The sequence below is a fragment of the Anomalospiza imberbis genome, chromosome 2 (genome assembly GCF_031753505.1).
Source record: "Anomalospiza imberbis isolate Cuckoo-Finch-1a 21T00152 chromosome 2, ASM3175350v1, whole genome shotgun sequence".
NCBI classification, from domain to species: domain Eukaryota; kingdom Metazoa; phylum Chordata; class Aves; order Passeriformes; family Viduidae; genus Anomalospiza; species Anomalospiza imberbis.
The window spans coordinates 55399415-55412167 of NC_089682.1; the positions used below are offsets into that span (position 1 = coordinate 55399415).

General features: G+C 46.3%; 1 protein-coding gene across 3 annotated transcripts in view; it reads left to right on the forward strand.

The window, feature by feature from the left end:
* LOC137468912 (galactosylgalactosylxylosylprotein 3-beta-glucuronosyltransferase 1-like) overlaps nucleotides 1-12173 on the forward strand; it is a 28246-nt gene extending 16073 nt beyond the window's left edge. Inside the window, exons 2-6 of one of the 3 annotated variants that reach the window (XM_068181134.1) lie at nucleotides 2724-2872; nucleotides 3165-3700; nucleotides 4915-5211; nucleotides 5712-5819; nucleotides 8835-12173. In XM_068181134.1, coding sequence (XP_068037235.1) covers nucleotides 2761-2872; nucleotides 3165-3700; nucleotides 4915-5211; nucleotides 5712-5798 — 1032 coding nt within the window. In that variant the 5' untranslated portion in view covers nucleotides 2724-2760 and the 3' untranslated portion in view covers nucleotides 5799-5819; nucleotides 8835-12173. Of the gene's footprint in view, nucleotides 1-2723; nucleotides 2873-3161; nucleotides 3701-4914; nucleotides 5212-5711; nucleotides 5820-8834 lie in introns of all 3 variants that reach the window. The other 2 variants (XM_068181133.1, XM_068181132.1) reach the window with 2 other exon arrangements.
* Nucleotides 12174-12753: the final 580 nt, after the last annotated feature.

The following is a 12753-nucleotide window of genomic DNA, read 5'->3' on the forward strand; positions in this document are numbered from 1 at the left end:
ATATGTGCAGTAAACCTCTGTAAGCCCCACTGGGGCCATCAGCAAGCTACCCAGAGGCATCGATATGTGACTGGATTTTGATGCTGTGTTTTCAAAAGGATGGACTGATGCTTTAATGGACCACTTTGTGGGAAATATTCCATGAGGGGTGGACATTAAGAGAATGCAAAGGGCCTTTGTGTGGGTAAGGACAGAAGACAAAGGCTAAAATTATTAGTAAGCCAGGGGATTTCTGTAGTCCTGGAAACAGGGAAGAAAAGAGACTCTGAAGGACTGAGAAAAGGCAGGTGAAAGATATAAAGCAACAGAGAAGAGTACACATGATGGATGCAGGGGGAGACAGTGGGGGAGACAAAGTAACATTTTAAAGAGAAAGTAAAATATTCCAATAGAGATTTTTTTAAATGGGGTTGAAGTCAGCTCCTCTGTGAGGTTCACAAGTTACCTGGGCCTTTATGCAGGGTTTAACTTGTTCAGCCTTGCTTGCTTTGGGAAAGCAATAGAGAGAAGCTGCATGCAGAAATAAATGAGAACAGAGCACCAGGGAAGTTGCACACACAGGCAGCATCTCCACTTGTTTGCAGTGCTCGGGAAACATGAAAAGGGCTGGCTGGAAGAGGGAGGAGGAGAAAGAACTAGAAAAGGAATTAATTAAAAATTCTTCCAACTCTGATCTACTCTCCTCTGTGCTCTATTGGTAACACAGCTGCCATGGCTGCCTCCTCCTGTCTTTCCCTCCAGAAGCAACCTGAGTTTGCAGCAGTAGCAGGGATGCTGCACAGAAACTTAATTGCAGGGACGTTTGTAATTGCAAGCATACTAGAGGAAGTGAGGAGCTGTGATGACCCTGAGCGAGGACCTGGATGGGCCTAGGTATCTGCAGTTTTTAATAGCAATCCTTGGATTTCTTTTGTGGCTCTCTGTTCTCACAGCCATGAGTGATGGGAAGCTTTACTCTGCGCTGCTACGCTGGTAAGAGAAAAGATTTCCTCTAGAGAAAGCAGTCTCTGGTGTGACTAACCTCATCCTGCCCTGTGTCTGGCCTGGATCTGTAGCTTACCAAATACCTATGCCTTTGGCACTGAAGCTTGAAGGACACTCTTGTACCTGCCCCAGACCCAGTCATCAAAAAGCAATGAAGTTAAGCAGAGCCAGCATGTTTGCTGCACAAGGCTTCTGCTCACATCACCAAAATGGTCCTGTGTGCCCCTGGACATGCAGCTTCCTTAGTCCACTTCTTCATCAGCTTTTTGTAGCTTGAAAGTAGTGGAATGGGCACCGTGGTGTTTCCTGAGTGAGGAGGTAAGAAACATTAGATATTTACATCACTAATGGTTGGCTTGGTGAGCAGTCAATGGGAATATGTTTCCCTAAGGGACTGCTCCATCACTGGTACCATTGGTGTCTAATAGGGAATGAGCTTGTGTTGCAGTAATTTCCTTAATAGGGCTTATGAACATCCACTTGCCCACCAGAGGACTTGCTGAGACATGCTAGTTTTCTGTCAGATGTGGCTGAAGTAGGATTGACAGTTATTGGTGGTAGGGCACTGATAAGCCCTGCAATTGCATATTCCTTGGTTTTTTCAGGACACTGAGGTAAAATGTCAGAGAAACAATTAAAGACAGATTCTAAGAGGTCCCAGAGGATGAATTTAGATTAGCATCTCCTAATATCTTTCAGGAGTACCCTGTGGCTGCTGTTACAGCAGAGGCCTTTTAGACCAGTTGTCATATTTCTTCTCACACAACTCTCTAAGGCTGAAGCAAGACAGTCCTTCCACTCTGGACAGATGAGGAGCTGCTGGACCCAAATCCTGGCAAAGAGTTGCTTTTGAACAAAATGTGCCTGTGTCCCTTTGAGGAGCTTGGTTTTAGCTGACTGGCCTTTAGTACACTTAAAAATCCCTGGCAGAGCAGGAATTTAGAGCCAACCAGTTTGAACCTCCTTTCAATCTTTTGTATCAGCATGATGCCATCACTCTCTTCCCTCAAAATGCCTTCAGCCAAGGAGTGCAGGAGGACCTGGTAGGGCCTGGTGGGTACTCCAAAGTCTGTGATTTCAGCGAAATGCTGCAATGGCCAAACACTGCAAACCAGAAGCAGAAAGGGATGTGGGATAATTAAACATTCAGCAGGCATCACCAGCACTGTGGAATGACCAAGGCAGGGATTTCATGGAACACTTAGTAGGTGATAGCATGCATGCCTGATTGCCTCAATGCATCTGCCTAAGGAGGATGAATTAACACTGCAGAAGTGTTAAGAGGCTCTGGCTATCTAGAGGATGCCTGACATCTGACTATTTTGTCCCGTTGCATATTCAGGCACACAAATTTTCCACACAGTTCTAAAAAATTGTACAAGAGAAGCAAATTAAATGGTCACAACAAAGCTCAGGAACGAGCACAAGTCTTAAAGAGGGGGCAAGTAGTAGTCCTCTCTGGGTTCAGAATCAGCAACATGAACAACCCTAACTCAAGTACAGTGGTTTCATCATGGGATAGTGGGAGCTTCTTTAGAGCAACAGAAATAGCTAAAAGCTTCTATTCAGTTGCACCAGAGATGGCCAAGTTGGATAATGGTTTGGATCTGAAGTGTTAATGGAGCTCCTTGTAAACTTAAACAACACTTTGCTGGACCAGGGCCAAACATTTGTCATGCCTCCCTGTATTTTTGGTGACTGGTATTTTGGAGGCCTTACTCTTTTTTCTTTTCTGAAAGGTAGAGAGATGCCTGGGCATTGGAAGCTCCCTGCAGCATGCTGAGGAGACGTAACCTTCTTACCACGCTCCTGATTGCCTTGCCATGGGCTCTTCTCCTAACCTTGTGGCACCAGTACCCAACCACCCACTACCTCAGCCTGCTGAGAAGTAAGTACAAAAGTTCTCCTATCAGTGTGCTGGTGGCTGTGATGACTTCTGCTGCAAACCCTCAGCAGGGATGCTCTCTCATGGGCAGGGTTAAACAAAGACCTGCCTGCAGGCCCCCTCGGAGTTTTCAGGAACATAAACTGTTGTTAAGAGCATGTTAGACATGCACCTTAGGCTGACTTTGGAGAGAGGATGCAGCACTAACTCCATACAGAGGCAGGAGGCAGCCTGATAGTTATTAGTCCTCTGACATGTTTTTTTTCCTCTTTCTTCCTTTGTTTTGTTCCAGAAGAGACAGATGAGAATGTGACCTCTAAAGCTCTCCTTAATGGTACATCTGCACTGAGAGAAGAAGTCTTCCCATCATGCACTCGGCAGCAGCAAAGCATAGGGGCAACACCTAAAATCATCCAGAATTATGTGTACTCCAGGCCTCCCCCATGGTCAGACACCCTGCCAACCATCTTTATTATCACCCCTACCTACACCCGGCCAGTGCAAAAAGCTGAGCTGACCCGTCTGGCCAACACCTTCCTCCACGTGCAGAACCTGCACTGGGTGGTGGTGGAGGACTCTCCGCGGAGGACCAACCTTGTATCCAACCTGCTGGAGAAGGCTGGGCTCAACTTCACTCACCTCAATGTGGAGACACCCAAGAGCCTGAAGCTGGGTCTGTCCTGGATCCCATCCCACACCCCAAGGGGGACACTGCAGAGGAACCTGGGGCTGCACTGGCTGAGGGACCGCTTCAGCAACACCGCACCACCAGAAGGCGTAGTCTATTTTGCTGATGATGATAACACCTACAGCCTGGAGCTCTTTGAGGAGGTAAGAGACACAAAATTACATGGGCTAGAAAAGCAGGATAGAGCTGCAGAGACTCTTAAGCCCAGTTGCACATGCAAAGACCTCACCCATTCTGCATGCAGTGGCAGCTGGGTATAGGGCAGATGAAAGCTGAAAGGGCAAAGAACATATTTGCCATGCTATAGGCTGCGGATGTGGACAGCCACTCACATATCAATGCCTCAGCTAGAGTTCTTCTTGCCAGGGACCACAGGATGCATACCTCAGAATTTATACCTCTCCTCAGGGAGAGCTGTTTAAATAAGCACCAAAGACAAACTTCTGGCAAGGTGTAAATCTGCACTGTTGTAGGGGTGTGATGGTTAGGGGATGATGGAAGAGCTGTCTGACTTTCTATCCACCTTTACTCTTTGGCTGCCCTTCAGTTCTCCAAGTTCCAGCCACCCCAACAGGGCTATGCCTCTGGGATCACTGAAGCTTGCCCAGACTTCTGCTGGAGACCTGGCTTTTGTGAGATGCCAAGCCTTTTGAAAATTTGCAAAAATCCAGTCAACTCTCTTGTCACCAATTTAAGCCAAACTGTACTAAGCCACTTGAAGAGCAGAATTGTGCATCACAACATATTCCCAGTTTTCAGAGTTGTTAGGTCTCTGTTAAGCTCATTCTTTTTTACTTACTTCCAGGTCCTTTCTGACAATTTCAATAAACCCCCACACTCCTAGGCAGTAGCCATGGATGGAAAAACAAGGCAGGAGGTAGGGGGAGAAATTGGAATAGATGAGGACAAAGATGAATCAGTCAGGGAGATTACTTGCATGAGTGTGAAGCTGGAGTGCATGGAGTTGGTAATACAGAGCTAGAGGCTTGGTAAAAGTAGTATTTGGCATTTACAAAATTGATAAAATTCTACCATAACAAAAAGGTAAGAGTTCAAATGAGATGAGAAAACCAGAGGTTTTCATTCTTCTGTGAGAGTGAATGTGGGCACAGAAAAGCAGTGAGTTTGTTGTTCAGAGAATAACGTGCTAAGAATTTGCCTTGTGCCTGTGGAAGCTGTAGCTCTTCAAGCAGCAGCTCAGGTGAACTAGAGCTTGTGCTGCCGAGAGCAATGCGATTGCGTAGGAAGTCCGTGGGGGAGGACAGGTGCCAATGAAAGCAGAGGATGGTGCACTGACGGGTTGGGACAAACGTGGTGGGGTTGAATTCTCACAGCACTGTCTCTTTCTGGCACACAGATGCGCTACACGAGGCGGGTCTCGGTCTGGCCAGTGGCTTTCGTTGGGGGGCTGCGATATGAATCCCCAAAAGTGAGCCCAGCAGGGAAGGTGGTGGGCTGGAAAACCGTCTTTGACCCTAATCGTCCCTTTGCTATTGACATGGCCGGATTTGCTATCAGCATCAAGTTGATTTTGGAGAAGCCTCACGCCAGTTTCAAGCTGGAGGGAGTTAAAGGAGGGTACCAGGAAACAAGTCTGCTGAAGGATTTAGTGACTATGGACGGGCTGGAGCCCAAAGCAGCTAACTGCACAAAGGTGAGTACTACAAGAAATCTCAAAGATACAGTCTCCTTGCAGGGTCCTAACTGCTTTCACAGCCTCCTGCCACACTCTTCCACCTTCCATTGTGCCTGCCCTGTGCTGGCACATGTCACTGCCAAATGATGCTGGGACAGACAGATGGACAAAGCCTGCTAAATTATTCACAGATGTGAAGCTCAGAGAGAGTGAAGGAGCAGTGCTAGGCATTCTGTGTTAATAAAGAAGCTCAGATGTACAATTTGTGCCCAGATTGCTTCTCCAAAATCCAGGAGCATTGGCAGAGGGTTGAGTCTGGAATTTTGCCCTAGAATGATCCCTCCTCCTTGTCACTTTTCCATGTGCCTGTAAATTGTCTCCCAGGATGAACCCCTTTCAATCACATGGTTCAAACAGCTGTGAGCCTCGCTTTTCTGAGGATCCCACCAAATGGGTGAAGTACTCTCATAGTTTCCATGCTATTCAGAACACCCTGAACTCTTTGTGCTTCCCTCTAGGTGTTGGTCTGGCACACAAGAACTGAGAGGCCCACTCTGGTTAATGAAGGCAAGCGTGGGTTTACAGACCCCAGAGTAGAAGTGTAAGCAGAGAGCCAGCTCCAGGGTGTGAGTATCTTTGTCTTTATTGTTTTTAGCAAGGCAAATAATCTGTACCTGATTCCTTATTTCTGCTATTTCCTCAAAAACTGCATACGTGACTGCTCTGGTAATTCACCATGCCACCCTTTGGACAAGAAGTAGATTCTCATCTTTATCCACGTATGCTCTGTATTTCTTGCTCATTCAAGCCTCCTTGCAGACCATATGGGAGTTTTGCCTGACAGAAGAGTGACAGCAGAATCTCCCAGTTTCACTCAGTATTAATGACAAGCCAAATTCCTTGCCCCTGGACTCTTTCATCCAGCTGCAAACTCCCTTTGGTGTGGGTGTTGTCCTACAGCATGGAAGGAGATCACACTCCTGCAGGCAACCTTTTGTCCCGGCAGCCCTGCCACCTGTGCAGTGTTTCATGCATCCCCCTTCAGCATTTATCCTGCATGAACAGCTGTGGTGTGGGTGCAGCAGGGAAAGGCTGATGGAATGCTCAGAGCACCTCAGAACAGGAACCAGCAAAGCACAATCTACACAGACTCTCTCAGTTTGAGGTGCTGGGTAACAATGCTCCTAGAGCTAGGAGAACATCTGCTGCTAAGGAGAGATAGTGAATGCACTAGGAAGTGCCTTTGCAGTTCACAGAGCCAGGTTCAGCAGCAGGATGGGGGATTGTGGCAACCACCATGGGTGAGGCAGGAATGTATCAGAGATCATTAATATGTTCTTAAAAAGAGAATGATGATGAAGAAGTGTCCAGATGCCATGCCCTCTGATCTCAATTGCAGATTCCTGACCCAAAAGTCCCAAAAGAATAAAAAGTATCCCAGTTTCGGAGTACCCAGCTCTTTCTGAAATCAGTCATAATCGTGTCAGGACACTTGATGCTGAATGATTTAGTCCTGCTTTGGAAGACATTCCAGGAGTGCTTTTAGTTTTGACCCCAATATACACCTCAGCTCAGTTCTACCAGTGGAAATAAAACTGACAGCTTTTATACAGGCAGTCATGAGTATTTCAACTCCTGCACTGATCTCCTGTGTGCATCACTAGAAGCTGCACTCAGCATTGCCACAGCACCTCATCATCTCTGAGTGACAACCACACAAATAGCACAAAGCAATCCCAGTGCCTGCACACCCAGCAGCAGATGGAAGGGACTGAAGTCAGTTATCTAAACACAGACACATGGTGCCACCATAGGGACCCTGGGGTGGCCTACCTTTACCTCCTACAGGGCACAAACCCTGTACCAGTTCTGACAGCTTTCAATTAATATTACAGATGTCCTAGAAACCTATAAATTATGCAAGATACCTGTGCTTAGGCAGCAGCTCCTCTTTTCACCAGTGCTTTTGTGAGATCCACTAGCAACAACAGGCTCATTTTGCACACTCACCCATGCTGAGTCTGCAGTTGCCTAAAGCTATGATTGCCCAAACTCAGCTCATAAGGACTCACAGTCCACTTAACTGCTCTGGAGGAATCACTTACTTGGTACAGGATGAGCAGACCTATAAAAACTCAGAGAGATTAGACCCTCCTTGCCTATTTGCTGGAGGAGGGGCTGACTGCTCCATTGGAGATGCACAGTGCAGACGTAATGTTTTCACAAATGTGCCATTTATGGATGGGCTCTTTTGTCCTCACCTCTCTCCCTGGCCAAACACTCAGCCATCCTCCATAAAAAATTTAATGAACCAGCTATGGAGTCTCGTGAGAATGGCTTCCCATGAGTGATTTGTTGTGGGAAAGGAAAGCAACCAGCCTAAAAGATCAAGACACTGCCACTGACTCACCAGCAGGACTTGCACCTTAATCCAAGCCATTCAATCAGATTATTGGCTAGATCAGCCCTGCAGATTTTTAAGGATCTTTGCACTTGCATTAGCAGTCAGTTTGACCACAATCCCTTCTGCACCACTGTCTGTCATGTGGGGCAGCTGCTCTGACACATCAAGGTAGCCGGTGGCATCTACTCCAGGAGACATATGCAAGGTAAATTGCTTGACAATCAATGGCAATCAAGCAAAATTGTTAGATTGCATCTCTTAAAATTTTAAATTGAGATCTCTGCTGAAGGCTTCAGTGTATTGGAAGTTCATACTATCAAGGCTGCTGAGCTTCAGAACATTGATAGACATGATCTAGATAAGCCAGTGCTGAGAAAAAAAAAGAGGTAAAATTGCTCCCCTGAGGATCTTTTGTTCTTAGACACAATAGGAAGAATGTTTCCACCTTTCCCTCCTGGCAATTAGTCCTCCTTGAGGATGAGATCAAGCCAGTTAAGTCCAAGACCTCCCAGAGCCCTCCTTCCCTTTAAATCCTGCAGATATGAGTCAGGCAGAAATTGCTTGGTGTGGGATTTGGTACTCCCCTAATCTCTAATTGGACCACTTGCATGGCTGCTTGCCACAGCACAGCCCAAAGCTATCACAGCATACATCCCTGCCAATGGTATTGAAACACCTTTGAAACACAGGCTTTGCCTTCTGAGAAGAGGAGATGGAGATTAATTTCACTTCCTATTTTTCTTTCTTAAAGTCCTGAAAACTATCATGGAAGACTGGTGTTATAAAAACTACCTATTCTTATTGCTAATTTTTATTTACAGGCATCCAAAAGGGAAGAGCGTGCTTAGGTTAGCATAGGACTCCTGCTTTTGTGAAATTTGGAAACAGAGAAGGTTCATCTGCATTTCACAGCTTCCAGACAGACTGAATAGAGATCCTCAGATCTCATCCTCCTACTCTTTCTTTTAAAAAATTATCAAAGAAGTTAAAATAATGACTTTAAGTGCAGACAAAAAAAAAATGTCAGAAACGTTCTCTAATTCGTAAATAAAATCTCCCAGCTAAGACTCTAGGGCAGATAGAACAAGCAGCTTTTCAGCCATATCCCAGCCCAAAGCCATGCACAATGTGGTTGAGGAACCTGTTCACTGATGCCTGCAAGGTGTTTGCCTGAGCCAGGGGGGATAGCCATTTTGTATTTACACCTTCTTACCTCATCTTGTGTTTGTTTTGACAGAGGCAAAGGGCTGTGATTGTTCCTGAAGTTCATCAACAGCCATAGCAACTGTGCACCCTGCCTGTCCTGCCCAGCGCTCTGCTCCACTGCTGGAGGATGATAAACACCCCCAAATGTCACCACTCCAAACAGCTCCATTGCCCAAAGAGGTGGTAATAAGGAGGGACAGAGCTCAGGTGATGCCCTGAGATCCTCCCCACCTAGGAGAGGAGTGCTTCCCTTCCCCTCTGGGCCCTGTACTTTTACCATTTGTTAAAACTTACTGGATGTGATCTTCGTTCTCTGCTGTGCCAGCACAGAGGCTGAAATCCAGGATGGGTGCAGGTGCCTCCAAAGGTCTCTCCTGGCATCTTGCAAAACCTGAGCTTCAGTACAGCAACTGTGAACTGCAGTAATTCAAGGACAGGAGTTGTCACTAAAGCACAAACATGGACTTGTTGGCCTGAGGCTGGTGTGCTCTCAAAACAGCTTTAAAGCAAAGCTGGCATGAGAGTCTCTCCCTCTGAGGGATGCACTCTGATATGTACACAGATCAGCCTTCAGTGTTGGAGAGGAAGCTGTGCTGACAAACCTCATTTGGGGTTTGGGAGTTCAGAAGGGATGTGGTGCCTATCCCTCAGCTCAGATCTTGAACTGTCCCTGCTTAAGGTTGTTTTGGAAAATGCCATCTGAGACCCCCCAGGCACAGACCCCTCTGGATGAAGTTCCTCTCCTGCTTTGGGAGACGTGCAGGTACTGTACCTCAGAGGCCATGCCTCCGTGTCTTGCTTCAGAGAGCAGAAAGCAGGGGCAAAGATGGGTGGACTTGAACATGTTCAAGGCCTGGAAGCCTGCTACAGCACCATCAGGTGCTTCAGGAGCCTCAAATCATCTGCATGGACTTGCTTCCTAGACCTCCAGAGAGGAAGACAACTCTCTGAGAGGGAGGTGGGCGAGAAGTGCTCAGAGAAGAGGAACCCTCAGCCTGCACTCATCTGCTGTGAGAACATCAAGGAATGTGGAGACATAATCAGAAAACCTATCTTGAGCACATACATGACAACAGAAATAACAAATGTGGCAAGGTTTTCCAGCTGAACTTTGAAAGGAGTGTGTGGTGCTGTGAAGAGAGAGGAGTCAGTGTCATGTGGAAGGGTTTCCCTTTCCCTCAATAAAACAGGAAGACAGCCAAGTGGGAGGCAGCCTACAAAACAAGAGGTGCAAATGAGGACCGAAAGAAGGATGCACTGGATTAAAAGCACAAGTGTTGGTACCATATGTGTGCGTGGGGAGTGGTGTCGCTGTGACTTTTCCAGGAAGATTCCTTGAATGACCCAGAAACCCCTCTGAGCAGATCTTAAAAACCTTCTTCACTCAGGCTATGAGAAACAAGGCTTAAGGCATTCAAAACACATCAAGGATTTCACAGCTGGGAGAAAGTTATAAGCAACTGAGTCATCCCCTGCCCAAGGAATTCAGGGCTAGCAGGAAACTTATTTATTTGTTGATTTATTTATACTAGAATTCTTCTCTGCCTATTCCTTGTTTAGTTTTGGTTTTTAGCTTAGGTCACATGACATATTCACGAAGAAAGAATATTTTCCTCCTTGCCTCAGAACAGTAGAGCTTGGTGTTCACCGATGAATGTCATATGTTCTGCGCTCCCTGGGGTTTCTTTACAATGGTATCTTAAACTGGCAAAATAATCAGAAACACAGCAAGGGGGGCAGTACAGTGAAGGAAATTACAGTTCTTTTATGCAACAAACGTGGGTGGCACTAAGTTTCTGGCTCCCAAGCAATCACACTGAGGTAAAAACATGAGCAAAGGACTGCCTCACTCAGCAGACAGTCCCCATGGGCTCTCAGGAAGCCTCCATGAAGTGGGCTCTGAAGGGTATCTGAGAGAGGGAGTTGGTCCATATTCCCTCAGTGGAGAAGAAGCAGCCATGCATCCTGCTATAGGAGGGGACCAAAGTATGGGAGAGGCACAGAGGATGAGATGCCTCCTTTCAGAGGGAGAGACAAGAGAAATCAAAGAACAGGCAACAACTAGAGAAATGGAGACTGCATTTAGTGAGGCTAAGGCCAGGGCCTGTCTGGATGAGCACACCAGCAGTACAAGGCCACCCTGCCAGCTGTCTCAGCATGAAGAAAATACTGAATGTGGTGAGAAAGCAATGTATTCTTTGGACTGTAGAGAGGTCCTTACAGAGCTTTCTGGCACCAGATAGCATGAAGGAAGTCCAGCATCCACAGAATGCTTTTCACTCTGCATTTGTCAGAACTTTTTGTCCTGCCCTCTGCAGAAAGTAGCAGGGCTTGCACTCCAATGGGCTTTGCCAGCCCATCCTGCCACCAGGCAGGTGGGCTCCAGTGCTTCTACCCTGCATTAACCCAAGATTAAGTCCCCTTCTTTGTGGTGTCAGTGAATGAGTAAGAGCAAGGGAATAAAGGAGTTGATTTATGATCCTCCATTTTCTCCTCTGAGATGGGCAAAGTTTCTGCCCATATGAACAGGAGGAGATGTGGTGATTAATTCTCTGGCCTTTAACCTCACACAGGTCCTACGTAGGGTTTAGGCACTGACAGTGAGTGTTTGTAGCAAGGATCTATTCCCATTGCAACAGATCCCACTAGACACATATTTTTAGAGTTGTTCTCTCTACATCCTCACAACAAAGCAAAATTACTCTTTCTTTCTTTCAGTGTATGTACTACACTGTCAGTTCAGTCTTGGTCAGAGTAGGCTCTCGAGACCAGCACCATCTCCATTCTTGCCCCAACCTGACCCTGTACAGCAGACCTTCTGTGAATCAAAAAGTTCTGTCAGTCACTACATTGTGCAGAACTGAGACCTTGTCTGGACAGCTGACATTCCAGGTTGCAGACAGATGGACCTGTTCAACACAAATACTCTTTTCTCTGTAGAGCAGCCTGAGGACAGCAAGGACTGCTGCTGGCCAAGGCGTATCAGATAAGGGTGGGTGAGTAACAGGCACCACAAGTTAAGATGGCTGTTTGCCCACAGAGCAGGGTGGGAGAGCCCAGGACAGAAGCAGTTTTCAGGGTTACAGGCTTCAGGGGAAGGGAGTGCAGTAAGGAGGGAAGCCACAGATCAAGCCTGGAGTGTTTAAACAAGAGAAGGCATCCCAGCACCTGGTTTTTACTAGCATATTAGTACCTGATATTCATGTTCTCTGAGATTCATCCAACTCACCAACCAATGAATATTACTAACCTTTCCTGTTGCAGAAAATACTATTGATGAACAAAAAAGAATGTCAAGAAAGTACTTTTTAATGGTTATTTATTTATATTGAATGGTACTAGAGCATTATTAAATATTATGTGAATAGTATGATATTGCATTGTCTTGTCTGCAGCCTAAGTCCTTACTCCTTTTCCAGGAAAACACAGTGGATCTATAATGGGAAAAGTATCTATTTTAAGTGTTCTCATTTCAAGGCTACTCATTTCACTCTTCCTCTGACCTAAATGTTACAAGTGAAAGTCAAGCAAAAACATTTCAGGTCCCTGAGACCGCTGCCTGCATTATGGAGATAAAGGAAATAGGAGACAGGAGAATTTAGTCTAAACTCCATAGTCTCGTGGCATCTCTAGCAGTCATTTTGGGCATGGTGCCCATCCCTACTGAGATTGCTCTGTAAAGGCACTGACCAGGACTCAGATGTGAGTAGTGGTCAAAACATAGGGCAAGCAGTCAGTTCTCCATCCCAAGGAGAAGGGTGCCACAAGCTGTATTAGTGAAATGTCTGTGTGACGGGAGCCCACTGTTGGCTCTTCCACAAGCCTGGGAGAAGTTTGGATATCCAGAAACTGTTTTTAAAGCTCTCACTAATTTATTCTCTCCCTGGTCCAAGGTACATGACATCAGCTATCCAGGTTTTTTAATAGCAGGGCATTCACCTCTCAGAAAC